General features: G+C 35.9%; 1 protein-coding gene across 4 annotated transcripts in view; it reads right to left on the bottom strand.

Moving 5' to 3' along the window:
* The window catches only part of mio (GATOR complex protein mio), a 294,475-nt gene that overhangs the window by 174,431 nt on the left and 100,232 nt on the right, over positions 1–19,812 (bottom strand). For 3 of the 4 annotated variants that reach the window (XM_090384080.1, XM_090384081.1, XM_090384083.1), the window contains 3 exons: positions 18,128–18,186; positions 14,214–14,379; positions 10,563–10,664 (listed from right to left, as the gene is read on the bottom strand). In XM_090384080.1, coding sequence (XP_090240206.1) covers positions 10,563–10,664; positions 14,214–14,379; positions 18,128–18,186 — 327 coding nt within the window. Of the gene's footprint in view, positions 1–10,562; positions 10,665–14,213; positions 14,380–14,993; positions 15,071–18,127; positions 18,187–19,812 lie in introns of those variants that run through there. The other variant, XM_090384084.1, reaches the window with a different exon arrangement.

Raw genomic sequence — 19,812 nt, 5'->3', positions numbered from 1 at the left:
CTCCCAAGGTTTTTGCAGTACTTTGATCCAAGCCCGAGGCAAGATTCGAACCCACAACCTTTAGGTTGCCAGGCAGGCACTTTACCCACCTAGCTAGCCCGGTCGGCCCACAAACATTTGGAGTGACTGGATGTGTGAAATGGAAAGGGATTTTTTTTTTTTTTTTTTTTGGCTGATACTGTATAAGCTTGCTTTCTTGCATCATATGCCTCAACTAAAGCTAATGCTAATTGATTCCAAATGAAATATTTTCTAGAATTATTTTAATTCTCAAAAATGAATTTTTTAAATGTTCCAAAAATTAAAAAAAAAAAAAAAAAAATCAAAAAATCAGGCAGAACAGATCAGTATAGCAGAGATTCCATCAAGCATGCTACAATAAATTTTCCAAAATTTAAGACAGAATGCTTAGATGACTATCTATCGGGGAAGAACAAAACCATTATGGTCAATTCCATTGATACCAACAAGAATGACAGATCAATTTTGACACATTTTTTCCCTTCTCCCACTCTAGGAAGCATTGCAACTTTAATATTGAAGACTTGGATGTTTTGTTTCTGGATCATACTAGATCTGAGCCTCTCCACAAGTTGCAATTTTTTTTTCCAAAAAATTGGGGTCTTTCAAAATACTTTCTGAAAGATCTGAACAAATTTCTTTTCTTCTCACCTCCTGCACATCACAGAAATTTTTCAGTGCCACCTTTCACCATCTCAGCATAGACTTTTTTATGTTCTGATTTTCACAACCAATCTAACAGTTTTCCTAGTGATAACTGGTTTTGCTAATTTCCAAACAGTCAATCAAATATAACTGCTCCTCATTTGCATCATTCCTTGAAAATGGTGGTTGGCTGGATTTTTCTTTTTCATTAAAATCTCTTAATCCTCACAAAAAGTACCTGTGCTCTACACATTGTTTCTATCTACATAAACTTGTTGACATATCTTATAAGTGTAAGTGGCAATTTTCTCTAATTTCACTAAAAAGTTTAATGTCTAGTTATCACCAGTTTTATTTGACAAGAATTAAAACAATTCTTTAATAAAGCACTTACCTGCTACCAGAAAACATTCTGAATCCAAATGATTCTTATTATACAACACTGCTGATTCATAGAGTCATGTATTCTGACAATCAGTTAATCTCACCAGTGCTGCCACACATTGCATATAAACAAAAACAGGAAATGTGGACTTAACAAGAATAAATCAATTAGAATATAAAATAAATATCACAATTAGCATTAGTAGAGGCATTTGATGCAAGAAAGCAAGCTTATGCAGCATCAGCCAAAAAAAAAAAAAAAACCCACTTCCACTTCACCCTTCTGTTCGTTCAAAATACCTGTCCAGCTGAACCTTAAACTTATTTAGGCTATCAACCTCCACGACAAGGGATGGAAGTCTGTTCCACCAACCAACCACCCGCTGGCTAAAGGCAAATTTCCGCACGTCTATCCTACATCTGTCTTTCCTCAATTTGAATTTATGCCCTCTCAGGTGATTATTCTGAGCTAGAGGAAGAATCCCATCAGCATTGAGCATGCTCAAACCATTCAAGGCTTTATACACCTCTATCAGATCACCTCGCTGGTGCCTAGTCTCCAGACACTGTAATTTGCAAAACTTGAGCCTTTCTTCGTAAGAGCACCCCTTTGTTCCATTCACTAATCTTGTTGCCCTTCTCTATGCTCGTTCCAGCAGCTCTACATCCTTCTTGAAATGAGGCCTCCAGACCTGTATACAGTACTCTAGGTGTGGCCTGACCATTGCCTTATACAAGGGAATAATCATCTCCTTATCCCTGCTGAAAAAATTCCTGTATATCATTGACAATACTCCATGAGCTACTCTTGCAGCCCGTCTGCACTGCTCAGAGAACTTCATATCTGCCTGCACAACCACCCCCAAGTCCCTTTCATTCTCTACCACTGTCAGTGTAGTACCACAGAGTTGATACGTTGCTCTGGGGTTGCTGTTTCCCATGTGTAGTACAATGGTCAGGTTTCTGCCACTCTGAATAGTACCCTCAGAGACTGACTGTTTCTAACAGAATAGATGAATATACTTTTTCTGAAAAACAGTGAACAAAGTCTGAGAATACAAGCTACTCCATTAGAGTGAAAATCAAGTTTCTCTCTAAGTGCTAGAAACCACAAATGTAGCTAAACATAATTTTGCAAAAATTATGCTTAGCTACATTTTATCATATAATCATGTGTGTTCACCTAGGGATGACTGTCATTCTCAAGGCTTTCTATGTTTACTGTATCCACATGATTTAGCTTAAACAGATTTTGCTTCTACTGACTGATAACTCAGAACGTCTCTAAAAGATTAGAGAAAAATAAGAAAATTTATTTTTGCACGGGAAATGTTTTTATATTGCTTAAAAAGGTGAAAAATTATCAGTAAACATCTCCAGATGGACTAAATCTGTAGAGTTCTTAAACAAGAACACAGACTACTGTTTAAAAGTTGGATCTTACTAGTTTCTTATATGCTGAGGTCCTATCCTTACCTGCCTGGAAACGTAAAATTTTAAAACTTCAAATACTTTATTTTAGTTTAGAATTTCACAACTTTAGATAATATGGAATTTCCAATGTTCAATACGATCTTTGACAAGCACTATGTAATAATAGAACTTCAACAGGTACTGGATCAAATTTTAAACAAGTCTGTTTACTGATATCATATCCTGAAATCTACAGTTTAATTTTCAGGTCATAATGACTGGGGAAATGAAAAGCTTGCCAACAATGTTTTAATATAACAACATTAGCATTAGTAGAGGTATTTGATGCAAAAAAGCAAGCTTATGCAGCATCAGCCAAAAAAAAAAACCCCCACTTCCACTCCACCCCTCTGTTCATTCGAAATACCTGTCCAGCTGAGCCTTAAACTTATTTAGGCTATCAACTTCCACGACAAGGGATGGAAGTCTGTTCCACCAACCAACCACCCACTGGCTAAAGGCAAATTTCCGCACGTCTATCCTACACATCTGTCTTTCCTCAATTTGAATTTATGTCCTCTCAGGTGATTATTCTGAGCAAGAGGGAGAATCCCATCAGCACTGAGCATGCTCAAACCATTCAAGGCTTTATATACCTCTATCAGATCACCTCACTGGTGCCTAGTCTCCAGACACTGTAATTTGCAAAACTTAAGCCTTTCTTCGTAGGAGCACCCCTTTGTTCCATTCACTAATCTTGTTGCCCTTCTTTGTACTCGTTCCAGCAGCTCTACATCCTTCTTGAAATGAGGCCTCCAGACCTGTATACAGTACTCTAGGTGTGGCCTGACCACTGCCTTATACAAGGGAATAATCACCTCCTTATTCCTGCTATAAAAATTCCTATATATCATTGACAATACACCATGAGCTAGCCTTGCAGCCTGTCTGCACTGCTCAGAGAACTTCATATCTGCCTGCAAACCACCCCCAGGTCCCTTTCATTCTCTACCACTGTCAGTGTAGTACCACAGAGTTGATATGTTGTTCTGGGGTTGCTGTTTCCCATATGTAGTACTTTACATTTGTCAATGTTAAACTTCATTTGCCACCTCTCAGCCCATCTGCTCAACCTTTCCAGATCCTGTTGCAGCAGCATAGTGTCAGTAGTGTCCTTGACAACCCTGCCAACCTTTGTATCGTCTGCAAACTTGGACATTAAGCTTGATATATCATCATCAATATCATTTATAAATACAGAAAACAATAATGGACCCAACACTGAGCCCTGAGGGACTCCACTAATAACATTAGTCCACGATGAGCAGTGTCCATTGATTACCACACTCTGTCTTCTCCACCATAACCACCCCTTTATCCATAGCAGCAATTTGCCTCCAATGTCACACTGCTCCAATTTGTGCAGCAGTCTTCCATGTGCAACAGTATCAAAAGCCTTTCTAAGATCCAAGTATATAATATGAAAGTTATTCCCTGCATCCAGTTCTTTTGTGACTACATCATAGTATCCAATCAAATTGGTCAGGCAAGACTTTTCCTTTACAAAACCATGCTGTGTCCGAGCTATAACTGAAGTCTTGTCTAGATGATCCTCCAGTGCTTCTTTAACCAATGCCTCCATTAATTTTCCTGGAACAGAAGTTAAACTCACAGGTCTATAATTACTTGTGTCAGCCTTTGATCCTCCTGTGTGAATCGGGGTCACATTTGCACATCTCCAGTCTGTGGGTACCTCCCCTGAGTCCAAGGAAGCTCTCATAATTATGGCTAAGAGTTTGCTTACTTCCTTTGCTGCCTCCTTTAATATAACTGGATAGATCCCATCCACTTCAGGTGCCTTTCTTGTGTTTATCTTCAGCAATTTCTCCTCCACTTTACTCTCAGTTATTACAAGATTCCCTAGCTTACTGCCAGAGTTGAATACACCTCTGGCATTCTCCCTTGATGAATAACTCATGTGTAAATGTCTATGCAAAATATTCATTTAGTTATTTAGCTACCTGAGCAGGATCACCAACAGTTGACCCATCGATATCAAGTGGACCAATCTGATTCATCCCCTTCCTTCTAGAGTTTACATAAGTAAAGAACTCTTTGCTGTTTTTCTTTGCATCCCTTGCCAAAGATTTCTTATAATCTGCCTTTGCCTGCCTAACCTCCTTTGTAACTTGGATACAGATCAACTTGTATCTATCATAGGCTTCTGTGTCACGTGTTACTTTATATGTATCCCATGCATTTTTCTTCTCTGTCATATATCTCAATAGTTCATCTGACATCCATTTAGGCCTAAACCTTGAACAATATTTCGTAGTTGGTATGTAAAGCCTAGTAGCTTCCAAGATAAGTTCTTTGAATACTTCCCATTTTGAATTTGCTGTTGATAACATCATCAGTTGATCCCACTGTATAGAATTTAAATACTGTCTCCGTTCATCGTAGTCGCCTTTACGAAAGCAATAACCCTTCCTTTTACCCCTAATGGTAGTTACCTCTTTGAGTAAATCTCACTTCAGCACAACACTGTGATCACTGCCACCTAGTGGTTCATTTATCTGCAGATTCTTTATGTATGAAGAATCGCTACTGATAATCAAATCAAGAGTATTACTCCCTCTAGTTGCCTCCCGACCATGCTGATGTAGAAAACAATCATCCAATAAATCCACAAAAGCCTTGCTAGTGTGTGAGTGACCAGCCCCTAAATTCAAGCCAATATCTGGGAAAATTAAAATCCCCCATTATAAGACTGTGATTTATTGGCCCACTCTATTTCCCTGTACAGTTTCTTATTATACTCATCAGAGTCAATAGGCCTATAGTACACTCCTACTCTCAATTTTGATCTCCCAATGCTTATGTCACACCAAATTGACTCGACACTGCACTGTCCAGCGATGTCGACTGGCTTCACTTCCTTGTTTCTTAACTGATAGCATAACCCCTTCTCCCTTCCTATCCTGTCTATCCTTTCTATAGATGTTGTACTCCCCAAATTCCAGTTCTGCATTCCTTATATCTGTGTGACACCATGTCTCTGATATCCCAACAATATCTGCCTTTGATGTTTTGAGCAATACCTCAAATTCATCAAATTTATTTACTACACTTCTAGCATTGGTGTACACGCAAGTATACATGCACCTGTTTCTATTCTTAGCTACCCTAACACAACCCATGTGTTTACTTGTAGTGCAATGACTCCCAGCAGTCTCTGAAATATCCTGCATCTTGTTTTTCAGGCTTCTGCTCATTCCAATAGAAGCAGTGCAAGAATCTCTTTCACCTCTGCCAGTGGCTACTGTTAATCTATTAGTCCATGTATCCCCCCCAAGCTAGCAGTTTTCCGACCCACCTAACACTGCCTCAATAGCATCAGCAAATATTCTTGAACCCTTTCTATTTAAACGTATCCCATCCCTGTAGAAGCAGTCTCTCCTGTTAACAAGTACAGCCCAGGTTGAAAAAAAAATTGTACCCCTTGAGCCTCGCACAATCTTTCCAGGGCCAAATTGATCGACAAGGCTCCCATCATATACTCCCTCCTATCGTGTCTGGGCAGAATTGCAGACACTTTCAAATTCAACCCTAATTCACGGCTTTTTTTTTTTGACAGTGACCTATACTTGTTAAGTAATTCTGCCGGTCTCCTACTTTTGATATCATTAGTAACATTTAGAGATACAAGTCGACCATCACTAAATGTTACGAATGATATCAAGAGTAGGAGACCGGCAGAAATCATTAGTAACATTTAGAGATACAAGTCGACCATCACTAATCTGGCAGTGTTGGGACCTGCGGGGTGCCGGATTAGTGAGTTTGATGGATCACCAGTGGTTATATTAGCACATACATTCATTCCATTCCATTTATTTGTACACACACACAATGATTACACACATATATATATATATATATATATATATATTCATCAGGTGGTAGATGACTTTCATCAACCGGTGAAATACCACCACTTTGCTTATTGGAGGCTTGAAGTGGTGAAACCCATGTTTAGTCTCTAGAGCAAAGTTTCCGGCAAACCCCCCCCCCATACTTCTCCTTCAACCCATGCACGGTACTATGTACTATAGGTTTTGATACCTTTTGTGTTTGGGGTTTTCATAAAAAAAAAAAAAAAAATATATATATATATATATATATATACACAATATTTACAAAAAGATATATATACAATTTTATATACATTAACATTATCATTACACATATACACCTAATTCTGTTTTTACACGATAGATACGTTCCTGAAAAATACGTGTAAAAAAATTCGTGTAAAAAAAGACATTGTATTTATGAAAGAAAAGAAGATTGGTTCCGGATCTAAAAAATCAGTAAAAATAATTAAAAAAAAACACATAAAAATATTCGTTTTAATCTTATTATTTCATTTCAACAAAATACACATGTAATAATATGTAATGAAAATGTATTAAAGTAAATTTGTATGCATATGAAATGAAAAAAAAATTCTTCGTGAACAAAAAAAATCTGTTTTACACATAAAAAGATTTTATTCATTTTCACTTTCTGATAATAAACGGCGCATGCGTTTGCGTACGACTGGAATATCACTGCCATCACTAGAAATGTTGTGGACATCGTCTTCTTCCTCTATTAATGAAATTCTTTCTGTGATCTCTTCAGCAAAATCAGCACGAGTCTCCTCTGGTGCTGATGTTTCACCGGTTTTACGAACGAATTCGGTTATTAATCGTTGTGTTCGTGTATTGGTTAGGCCGTTATATAATTCTCTGTAAGAGGCTGTCAACAACTTCAGTTCACGTTGAAACTTCCCAGCGCGTTCCTCATTAGGGTCATGTTTGTCAAAATGATTACCTAATTTTCTGGCCAGTTCCAGACCTTTTATTAAATCTGCATTTAGAACAGGATCATTTTCTTCATTATCACTACGTTCTGTGGGATAAGGAGTCCCAAGGACAAGCTCTAATATTTTATCTTCGCTTAGGGCTTTGTCGGTTAACAATTCATCAATATCTTCAAACGATAGATCATCGAATCCTTCTTCACCAATTTTGTATGCCATTGTAATGATGTTGGGAAATTCGGTCGTATTAGGGATGATGGGATCTTTGCTTTTTACACATTGTGGCCAAACCGCTTTCCAACACGCATTTAAAGTTGCTGGTTTTAATTCAGTTAACGCTAATCCAATTTGATTGATACAATCCATAATTGAGATTTTTTCCACACATCAATGACTGTTAGTGTTTCATCATTCAGTTTGTCCAAAACGTGTTGGAATGTTCGTTTTACGTAGTGTGTTTTAATTGTCGCAATTATACCTTGGTCTAGCGGTTGTATCAAAGATGTAATATTAGGTGGCAGAAATAAAATTTGTACGTTTGGGTGTTCCAAGACAGGATGGCCGGGTGCATTGTCAAGAATCAGAACTTTAAATTAGAGACCTTTCAAATTCATATAACGTCTGACTTCTGGGACGAAATATTTGTTGAACCATTCTGTAAAGATAACAGTGGTCACCCAGGCCTTCTTGTTTGCCATCCCGTGAACAGGCAGTTTATTGATATCTAGACCTTTCATTGAACGTGGGTTTAGGGCTCGATTTACCAGCAGTGGTTTCAACATACGATCTCCTGAAGCGTTGGAGGAAAGTAAGGTCACACGATCCTTAGCTACCTTAAAACCACCAGCAGTTTTCTGCGATTTGGCTACATACGTTCTGTTCGGCATTCGTTTCCAGAAGAAACCAGTTTCATCTGCATTCCACACTTGATCAGGAGTGTATCCTCCATCTTCAATAATTTTTGCAAGTTCCTGCGGGAATACTTTAGCAGCCGATTCATCTGCAGATGCAGTTTCATCTTTAATTTTTATATTATGAAGAGCATTCCTTTTAAGAAACTCTGTCATCTAACCTGTACTCGCAGACAATTCATACTTTCTGTTTAACTGAGATGAAGTGCTTGGCTCCTTTTCTTTAATCTGTCTGTAAATTCTTAGTGCTGTTTGCTTGATGGCATTTCCATCTACTGGTACTCTTTTTTGTGACTGATCTTCTATCCATATTACCAGAGCCTTTTCCATTTTTTCCTTGACAATATCTCTTGTATATGACGATGAATTAACACTTACTTTTGTTCCAGAACATACTGACTTCCTAATTGCAGCTTAATTTTTCTTAATAGTTCTTATGGTAGCTTCATGTACACCAACATGCTTTCCTACAGACGTAGCCCCTTGTCCAGTTGCAAGACGATCTAAAATTTGAATTTTAAGTTCCAAAGAAATCGCTTTCCTTTTCATTTTAGTAATAGGCGAATTATTCGACATTATATAAGGGCTACCGAAAAATTAATTAATAAAAAAGGTATGAAAAATTTGTAAACTTACAATTTATTGACTATCTGCAAAATTAATAAATTTATATGTGCACAAATTTCACTAAAGGTTCTTTCACTTTGAAATAGAGCTTACTACTAAATGTCTTCCGAAGATACAATGCACGAATACGGTAGATGTGACCAAATTCAATAAAAACGTTGATGATTCATAGATACCTAGACGTACACATTGGTAAACAAAAGCACGCGTTTCAAAACGCACACACTAGCTGTTATCCAATCTATTGGTGCGTGTAAAAAAACAAAGAAATGATACTAATATGCCACAAATAAAAAAAAAATTTTTTTAGAATTTAGGCAAAAAAAAATTCATAGAAATCGTGTTAAATCAAAATGACTCGCGTAAAAAGAGAATGAAATATTTATTTTGAATTCGTGTTAAATCAAATTCGTGTAAAAAAAGTTCGTGCAAAAACAGAATTAGGTGTATAAGACATTATATTATACCTCCTGGTGCACTTTGTACGTGTTTCCCAGCGTCAAGGGTGGCTCCTAGAGAAAAGCACATCTCCAACTAGTTCATCTGTTTTGGCGCAGAACCTCAACAAATCTAGCCTAAAAACATGCGCGTGCAAAGTATTTTACCACCGCCAATATAAGATAGTTGTTGCCCGGTGTCCTATTGTTCTGAATGCACAAATCCCGCACCCACCGGAAGCTAGTTTAAGAAGAAAATTCCCAAGGAGCCAAAAAATATTTAGCAAATAATTTGATTAGTAATTCTAAAATAAATATTATAATGTCAGTGTTGTCGTTTTTTTCATTTAAAATATCAAAAAAAGATTTTTTTTTTTTGGTGTCGTATATATGTGGCCGACGTGGCACAGTAGGTTACTTTATTTCTTGAGAAGCCATGTCGGCCACATACATGTGACACTATAACGGCATACATATGAAGGTCCTTTGTGATTAGTTTATTGTATGCGTGGCAAGCACTGCAATAAAACTAATTGCAATAAAATAAACTCTCAAATGTCGCAATAAGTTTGTCAGTATTGTTTGTGAAAACAAGTTCGTTAACGCACTGTATTATCCATCATATTGCGTTGTGTTTTCCGCAAGTTTGTACAAGTGTGTTGTAAAAAAAAAAAAAAAGAAATGACTAAAAGAAAATTATTAAAATAAGAGGAACTGAGAGAAATTGGTGGAATTTATAACTAAGCAGAGTTAAACGTCTCACAGACACACCTCTGTCGAGTTTTTTCAGAAGTTCATTATTATGGACAATGTAAGGTATTTGCGCTTTACACCACGAGAAGCACTTCCTTTATGCATTGAAACCATGGCTGGGATTAAATGTGAGCAGGTTATAATAATAAATGCACAAAAACAAGTAGGAATAGCTTGCCAGTGTTTACGAGTTCGTGCCGACAGCTGATGCTGCAACCAACGCCACCAAAACAGTAGCAACGGGTCAGTGAGCTGACTGGAAAAATTTGAATTACGTTTGTGGAAATTATGTCCGAATTAGAGGTGGAACCGGATTACCAGTGGCCGGATTAGTGATGGTCGACCTGTATAAGGTAGTAATAACCATTGCATATGAAACTTCTATTTGCTTACAGATTAAAAATCAAATGCATAAACACTGGCTTTAACATTTTCTGAATTTATCTTATTCTTACTTGAAAACTCCGACATATATTACTGTATAAAATATGCAAATATTCTCACCTCTAAGATCAAATATTTTTATGTGTTTGTTGTTCATCCCTCCAACCAGAATCTTAGGCTGACTAGCAAACCAGGATAAAGAGTGAGTTGTTTCTGACAAACCTGTTAAAAAACAAAGAAATATAAATTTGACTTTTAGCACCAATATAATTTCTAGCCCTGCCTAACTATTTAAAGGACCTGTTCATTACACATATGCAACCAAACTAATTAGGAACACACTTTGGCAAATACAGTAGAAAAGTAAGTTAGTACAGCAAACACAAAAACAATATGAATTTTTATAATCCTCCAATATGGTACTCACTTTTAATCTATATCATGAATTATTCTTTGATTAGAAAATAATAGCTGTAAAAAAATTCTTTCTGGTTTCATGTTTGTATATAAAGTGTGCTCAATCTCCATCCAGTGTTAATTTTCAGTAAAACTTCAGTTTCAGCTTCAATTTTGCTTTGCATCACGGAGTACTGGACATGAAATAACTGGAATTTTTTTTTTTGATAACAAGATTGCTATTACTAAAGATATTATTTGTTCTTATTATAATATATTAGAATACCTGTGGCAAATATTTCATCAAAACTGCTTCAGAGAAGAAGCCGAGATTAATATCAAAGCAATTACATAAACCTTTCCCTTGGCTCCCTTTGCCGCTAGCTAAGGTGTCAGTGGGACAGACTCAGGTAAAAATGCAATTTGATAAATTTTTACATGTATGACTATATTATCTTTTAAAAAATATACAATTATTATACAAAAATTATCTGGACCTGGAAACTGCTATGTAAAGTTGTCCATGGGCAAAAATGCTAACTTTGTTGAAAGTCTAACCCTGAGATTTGTTGATTGTGACGACAAAAGCTAAGAAGCTGTCATCTCTTCAAAGTAAATGGCAAGTCAGTTGCGCTAGGAGCTAAACATTCTTGGGATTTGAAAATTTTTTGGATTATTTTTCCCCTCAATTTTACTGCTAAATAAAACCTATTGCAAAAGGAATCAAGTCAAAAACTTCTTTAGTTTTTGAGTTATTCAAGTTTAAAGAGTGTTCCAGGCAGAGGGACATAAGCAAATTATTATATAGATAAAAAAGTTTGAATACAACACAGTCATTGCTATCTCACTCCTGCTTCATTTGTGGATATTATATTGGTCCAAAGCAGGTGAAGCATATTATTGGCCAACTTTTGAAGTGCATACGAAGCCTATTTTGGAATGATGACAGCTACTTTTGTATGGTGAATATATCAAAGTTTAAAAAGTCTGTGGATTGATAAGTTGTACTGTGGCCACCATACCTGCCAATTCCCAATTCACTTATCAGAGAAGTCTTCAGAAATGGATGATACTTAGGGTGAACAGGATAACTGAGATTACACCTCAGATACTCATTCAAGTAAATTATCATATTCCTAGTCAGCAAGAACAGGATTATTTGGTAAGGAATTTGGATCTAAGCAAATTCAATACAGAGCTTCTGACATTGCATTTAAAATAATGGAAGAATTATTGAATTCCAGCTGCAAGACTTCCACATACAAAAAAAAAAAAAAAAAAAAACATTTTTATATGCAGAATTCCTGTTTTATTGTCTTGATTTGATTAGCCTCCGTGAAGAAATGGTGTTAGTCACAATCCAGGAAAGTATCATCTTTTCATTGAGAGTTTGAGTATGTCTGAAAGCTGTGTTGTTTCACAATGGGAAAATGCATTCATTAATTCCTATTGCACACTATGTTCATATTAAAAAAGACTATGGAAATGTGAAGCATGTGTCAGAGAATATCAAGTATGACTAGTATAAATGGGATGTCTGTGGGCCTTCAAGATACTGGTGATCCTTCTATGTTTCCTAGGTGGTTTCATTAAGTTCCTTTGCCTTCTCTGCCTCTGGAACAGCAAGGCAGTAGATCAGCACTACAGGAGAAGAGAATGGTCTACCAAAATTGAGTTTCAAGGTTTTGCACACAATGTAGTAAACAACCCCATGGTTCTAAGAAACAAAGTCTTCCTTCCACCGCTCCATATTAAGATGGGAAATTTATTAAAGCATTGGATCCTCAAAATGACACCTAAAAAAACATATTATTTAAGTTTCCAAAATTGCCTGATGCACAAGTGAAAGGTGGCATATTTATTAGTCCACCACAAGTTAAGTAGACACTGGCCACACAAGAACTGGAAGATAAAATGACTGATGCTGTGTGAAATGCCTGGCAGCTGTTTCACCTTGAAGTGAATGGCTTTCTTGGTAACATTGAGAGTGAATATTACAAAGAACAAGTTGACAAGTTGATTGAAAATTACAGAAAAATAAAGATTCAGAAAATCGATCAAGCTTTAATACTTGCACTCTCACTTGCATTCCTTCAGATAAAATCTGGGTGATGTTAGTGAAAGGAATGAGGAGAGATTCTATCAGGACATACAGTCAAAGTACCAAGGAAGGTGTCTGCAAAAAAAAAAAAAAAAATGTTACTTTGGGGATGTTTGATACACTGACTACTTTGAACATAGTATGCCGATTCATGTGGTATACCACATCCTACGGTCTTTATGGTGTGTATTACAACTGTACAAGTGTGTGTATTGGTATATAAGGGCACAAGGGCAGCTGAGGCCAAAATGTGCCTGTGAGTCTCAGCATTTTGAGAGCCTGTCGGCTCTAGTTGAGGACATGCATCACAGTCCACTGTTGCTCCTTTTAGCCCTGTGAGCGAGAACTTTTCCTCCCAGGTCCCGGCCACGGGGAGGCAGGAGCAGTGTCACCTAGTGACCAAGAGGCTGGAGTAGTTTGTTAGTGTAAAAATTAATAAATATACAAGGAAAAGAAATGTGATTTTCCTTTCTGGGTTCTAACTCAAGATCTGTTAAGTACAGAACCACTTACAAAGAACTGCGAATGAAAAAAGCACTGGAAAGTAAACAGAATGAAATCACTCATAAAGATCACTATATATATCGCTTGGCACTCGGGGCCACGAGAGAGAGAGAGAGAGAGAGAGTGAAATTAACTCAGTATTACCACTGAACAGCTGTACTGCTTTATTGTTGGCCTACAGGGGAATATTTGCATGTAATTTGAGTAGAAGTTCAACTAGAACACAACAGAACCCTCCTATGCAAATTATATGTTTATGATTTTAGAGACACAAAAAGGAAACTCAAATTCCTAATGTCCATCTCAATTTATATAGTCAAATTGTGGCAGAACTCTCTAATGATACTTTATTTGATAATCAGATTTACAATTTATGATTACAAAATATTAAAGCCTTAAATCAAATTTCTTCCTTTAAAATTCACTCTTAAAGAAATGTTACTGTTGAATAGTGTCATTAATGATATTGCCTCAATACAAAATACACCGGTTCAGCAGTAATGCATCCATTACGATATATAATATACACACCCGTGGCAGTCCTCAATTCTGTAATATTTATTTATTCATAAGTGCTATTGAGTATTTAATTTTTTCATACTCTCAGATTCTCAGTCAAAATATTTATAAAGCTATAAATTAATTTTTGAAACCAATAATTCTTTTAGCATTAACTTTATCTTACCAGTATTAGAAGACCACAAAAGTTCTATTACTAAATAATAAATGGATTAACAAGCAAGTATTGTTCTATATAAAATTTTAAATACCCAATTCTATTGCAGGCTTTAAACTATGGCCTATCACAGAAGATTCGGGTAAAAAATGTCCTGTAGGTGGCTGTCGTTCATTTGAGCTACTCGAATATGGAGGCTTCATTACATCCCATATTAAGATGCCATGTTCTGCTCTACTCTTTTCCAGCCCAGCTGCCAACTGAAAATCAAAAAATTTTATGATTAAAATGCAGGATCAGGCATTTTATCACTTTAATATCCCCTGCTGCAACAAATTGTTACTAAGACAAAAATAAAATCTCTGATAGCACCCCTCCCCATTTTCTATAATCCTGGTTGTGGATATCAATATACTAAAATCTACAATGTTGGTATGCTGATAAATGCATTCTAGATTTCATTAATGCCAAGTGCAAATTTAAGAGATCGTTTGGCACTAGCAGAGATTTATTTCATTCTACAAGCATGAATTCATGGTTTTAAACATTTTTAACAGTGTGGATATGTTTCCCAATCCTTGTCTGCATCAACAACAACTATCGATTTCCAGTAAGAGTTTCATGTTACTGAACTGTATTTGCATGTAAATACTCTATTCTGCAATTAGTTTTTATTTTGGTTTTTTTTTAAAGTTTTTTACTCTTTGTATTTACATGTATTTAAACAAAATGGTGAAAGTTGTGGGGGCTGGAAAAAGAATTTTAACTGAGGACACTAAAGAAATAGATTACTCTGGACTATATAACACCATTTTTCAATACTTTAATAACTACAGAATTTTATTTTAAGGATGAAAGTCAAAAAGGGGCTCACATGTGGTGAGGTATGGACTTGGCACACTCAGGGTCCTGAGCTGGATATCATCATTCTTCTATTTCTTGGTGATCTCTCTCTCTCTCTCTCTCTCTCTCTCTCTCTCTCTCTCTCTCTCTCTCTCTCTCTCTCTCTCTCTCAGGGTAATTTGGGAATTTTTTTTTGGCTGGTGCAGCATAAGCCTCAGGCTTCCTTGCACCATGTGGCAAAGTAGTAATAGTAGTAAATACAGAGACAATCAAAACTATAAAATTCAAATTACCAAAGTTAATTTTACTCATGCAAACAACAAAATGATTCCATCAATTTAATTCCACACATACTACTTTTCAAAACTTCAATTATTATTTATATGGAATAAAAGTTAGATGTTAAATTCATTCTGTACACATGATAATGACTCTGAGATTGCTTTTCTACACATTTTTTTAGCATAACCATATCATCAAGGCTCACGGTTCCATAGTTGTCTAGAAAAGAATGGAAGCTGAATAATCACAAGCAAAGCTATCCAGGTGGCATTGAAAAATCCCAGAGAACTAAAAGTATCTCCACCACAGAACATGACATTGCAGAATTGAGAAATTAAGTTTGTCAGTGACTTAAAGACTGACATGGATATAGTGAATAAAGATAAAGGTGCCTGGAGAAAATTTACTCCTAGTATCTTTGGCTTTGATTTACTATATCCATGTGTCTGGTTTTACACCCAATTCTAATTTTGGAGATGTGACAAACATAATTTTAACATGAAGTTTAACATTGACAAATGCAAAGTACTGCATATGGGTAGCAGTAACCACAGAGAAACATACCAACTGTGTGGTACTACACTCAGGGAAGCGGAGAATGAAAAAAAAAAAGACCTGGAGGTAATTGTGCAGTCAGATATGAAGTTCTCTGAGCAGTGCAGATGGGCTGCCACAGCAGGTCATTGCATCTTGTCAATGATATATAGGAATTTTGATATCAAGGACAAGGAGGTGATTATCCCATTGTACAAGGCAATACGTTGTACTCAGGCCACACCTTGAGTCAGTCTGGAGGCCTCAATTTAGGAAGGATGTAGAGTTGCTACAACAAGTACAAAGAAGGGCAACAATAGTGATGAGAGGAAGAGGGGTGCTCTTACCAAGAAAGGCTTAAGTTCTGCAAATTGCAGTGACTGGAGACAAGGCCCCTGCAAGGTGATCTGATTGAGGTGTACAAGGCCTTGAACGGGTTGAGCAAGCTCAATGCTGATGAGATTCTTCCTCTTGCTAAGATTATGAACCGGGGGGGGATAGAGATATAAAAAAAGAAAAGACAGTTGTAGAATAGAGGTGTGTAAATTTGCCTTTAGCCAGCAGGTAGTTGATTTCTGGAACAGACTTCCATCTCTTGTTGTGGAAGTTGATAGCTTAAATAAATTTAATGCTGAGCTAGACATGAATTTTTTTTTTTTTTGGCTGATGCTGCATAAGCTTGCTTTCTTGCATTGTATGCCTCAACTAATGTTAATGATGTGGGTCTCTTAAGATACAATGCACATTTGATTTTTCAAATGATTACCACATAAATGCATGAAACTGCTGGTAGTGGGCAGAGCTTTTAAATATGCAGTTTCTACACAAATATGTAGTTCTAAAAATATTTGTGCAATTTAAAGCATTTTTATTTGAATATACAGAGTACAGTTTGCAAAGTCCCAAATATTTCTGGGGGAGTATAGATTACAAATTCAAGTAGATGTAAACTGCATAAAGTTGGATCGCATATTTAAAACAAAAAACAATGTGTCTAAGAATGTAAATCATGCATGTCAAAACTCTTATCTCAACCTCTCTCAACTCGAGAGATACCTGTGAATGGTAATTCAAACGTACTTTTCCTAGTATGGGCTTAGGGTATCATAATACATGCCAATGTTTTTATTAGGGAAGGGGGGAGGACTTTTTTCTGTAAATAGTAGAAAAGACCGCTTATATAAAAAACACATCCTGAATAAGTTATCTCAGTATTACACAATTTTACTGAATAAACAGAGATTTTTATTTGAAAACAAAAAACAACAGGTTTCTTCTTCTCTAAATGATATATAGCTATCTCTTACATAGAACACTAGCACCTTCCCAACAAGTTGCCCTGGTATTGCATCACTTCAAATAGTACATCCTAGCTCAGAAGGAAAAAGTTATTTGAAGTAGCCCCATTACTGAAGCAAGTCATAATGTTGGGGAAAATTCCAAATTCAAACAAACAATGCTGATTATTTAAAACAGAAAAATACTGAGGAAATTCACTATGAAGGTACAGAACCTCCTTTTTTGATTAAAGAGTACCCTATACTTTTTATCTGTCCCCCTCAGTGTTAACACTGTTGATTGAAGTAGGGTGGTTTTTTTTTTCTTCCTATTTTAATATATACTTCAGTTGTAAAGACAGAAGAGAAAAGAGACATATGTCCAGCTATCATTCATAGGAACATATCAGAATGTGTCAGTCATCAACGTATGGACCAATGAAGTAATTATTCAAGTAAAATGTCAAATAGGACATAAAAAGTACATTAAGCGAATGTACATTTTTCAGGAACAGACTTCTTAGGAGGGAAAAGATCTTAAATGGGCTCTCCTGTATTTTAATGTAAAAAAAAAAAAAAAATATGTATACATATTTTTTCAATTACTGTATCTGCATTTTTACTTATTTACTGTGATAGCATTTGTCTAAGCTGATACAACTGCAAAACTAACCTGAGGACTAATATACGACTGTATGATTCTGATCACAGGAGCGAAAAGTCCTGCTTGGTGAGAGTTAGAATTAAGCAGACACAGTAAGTTGTTAAATATTTTGGCACACTAATGATTTTAGTCACAGTGCATCATTTGTTCGAGTGATACCCCAATTAATTTGGTTTATCATATGATGTTTGTATGTGTTCAGTAAAATGTCGCTAACAGTGCCTCTTGAAGCTATCAAAAACTTTTCTGCAACTCTTTTTACATTGGTTGCTAGCTTGGTAACCTGAAAACTGATCATTTGCTAAACTGTTGCCTCACCTATAATAAGCAGCAGATATTCAATGATCTACTGTACTTAATTTAAATAATAATGCTTAATATTTAATACAGAAAGTAAGATGTTCATACCAAATTGCATTCAGTTGGATTCCACGCTACAGCATTACACTGGCGAGCATGTTTTGGAACTAATAGAAGGGGAAAAACATAAAACAAAAATAAAAAACTGTAACAGATGTAGGTATATTAAAGGGTGATCATAATTAATCTTTTCAAGGATACATACATAGATCTACATTTTTACAAGGTCACTTCAAGTACATTTCAAATAATACAGCAGCCTTTATGAGAATTGCTTTCAAATTTGCTCAGTATATGCTGCCAATTCTTATTTATTTCCTACTAATACCAGACAGTTTTAATATATGGCATCACAGAACTAGTTTTGAAAATCAGAGTAGGACACAGTACCTATCAACCATTACTGTCCAAGTTTGGCTTACAAATGCTCAAATTGTAATAATTCAGATTCAGTAGTTCATAAAATCAAATTAAGTAATAAATAAATAATTATAGAAGACAGTATTGCTTCAAAAAAAGGTAAAGATGAGTTTATTTTTTAACCATATTTTGGGAATTTTATTATGAATTATTTTTAATTTTTTTTAAAATTTTGGGTTGAACTTTAATAATAACTTTACTCTAAAGCTGGAAAATCAAGTCAAAATAAGAAATTAATAAGTAAAAACACTTATGAATGAATTTTAATTTAATTTTTATAAAACTTCAAACTTTCATAAAGAAATGTTCCACAGAGCCCACCTCTGTAGAAACCAACTATATAGGAGGCTCCTACAGATTTGATGAAATTCATTCCTAAAATTGTTATATTGCATCACTCTCAGGGCCCATTGACAGAAAATGCTAAACATACAGAGCTGAAATTTAGAAGGAAAAAACGGAGGCAATGCAGAAAGAAATGACAAATATACACAAATAAAAAAAAAAAAAGTCCATAAACTGTTGAACAGGGAGAAATGGCACAGTACATTATGTATTAGTACAGGTAGCCCTCGATTACAATGGGGTTAGATTTCTGGGGGGAGACAGGTGTAGTTGTTGTTGTTATTTGGTTTTTAGGAGCATTAGCAACTAAGGCCATATTGCTCCGGTGCAGTGGTCATTCCCTAACCTTTCCACATCCTCCGTATTTGGTGGTGACTGGCTCGAACCCCGGTCTAATCAAGAAGCATGTGCTACGCACTGCTGCTCCTTCCCACCTGGCTACGGAGGCACCTGGGACAGGTGTAAATGGAACCCTTTATATAATGGAGTCAAAAGGGAAATCACAGGGTTAGGTTCCGGGCACCAAAAATTTTACTTACCCTTTTCATACTGGAGTATTTAAAACTCAGAAATAAACTTTTTTTAATTAAAAAAAGTGTTTTATTTTTAAACTACATAAATACAGTATATATAATAAAAAAATAATAATAAATGAATACAGTAATATACATAAAACATTTTGACAGTGGCATAATGCCAAAGTTTTAGTTGGTTTTGAAGGTCCTGGTTGAGGATCTTCTGCTGAAGGCCCTGGTTGAGGAGGTTGCCTTTTTGAAAAAAGAAGCAAGTGTTGATTGCCTGGATTTTGTCCTCCTTTCTTTAAGAATTTCAAAATTAGGACTATGGGTTGATATGACACCCCTTTTAACTATGGCACTCCTCTCCCAGTCGTGATCAATGTCACAGAACTCATTAGCAAGGGAATTACACTTGCACGAATATGTTGTAGATCACTGGTCTTCATAATT

This window comes from Mastigoproctus giganteus, chromosome 10, assembly GCF_048544385.1.
Source record: "Mastigoproctus giganteus isolate SK-2022 chromosome 10, ASM4854438v1, whole genome shotgun sequence".
Classification (NCBI taxonomy): domain Eukaryota; kingdom Metazoa; phylum Arthropoda; class Arachnida; order Uropygi; family Thelyphonidae; genus Mastigoproctus; species Mastigoproctus giganteus.
Note: the sequence above shows the minus strand (reverse complement) of the source record. Positions and strands in the feature narration are given on the sequence as shown.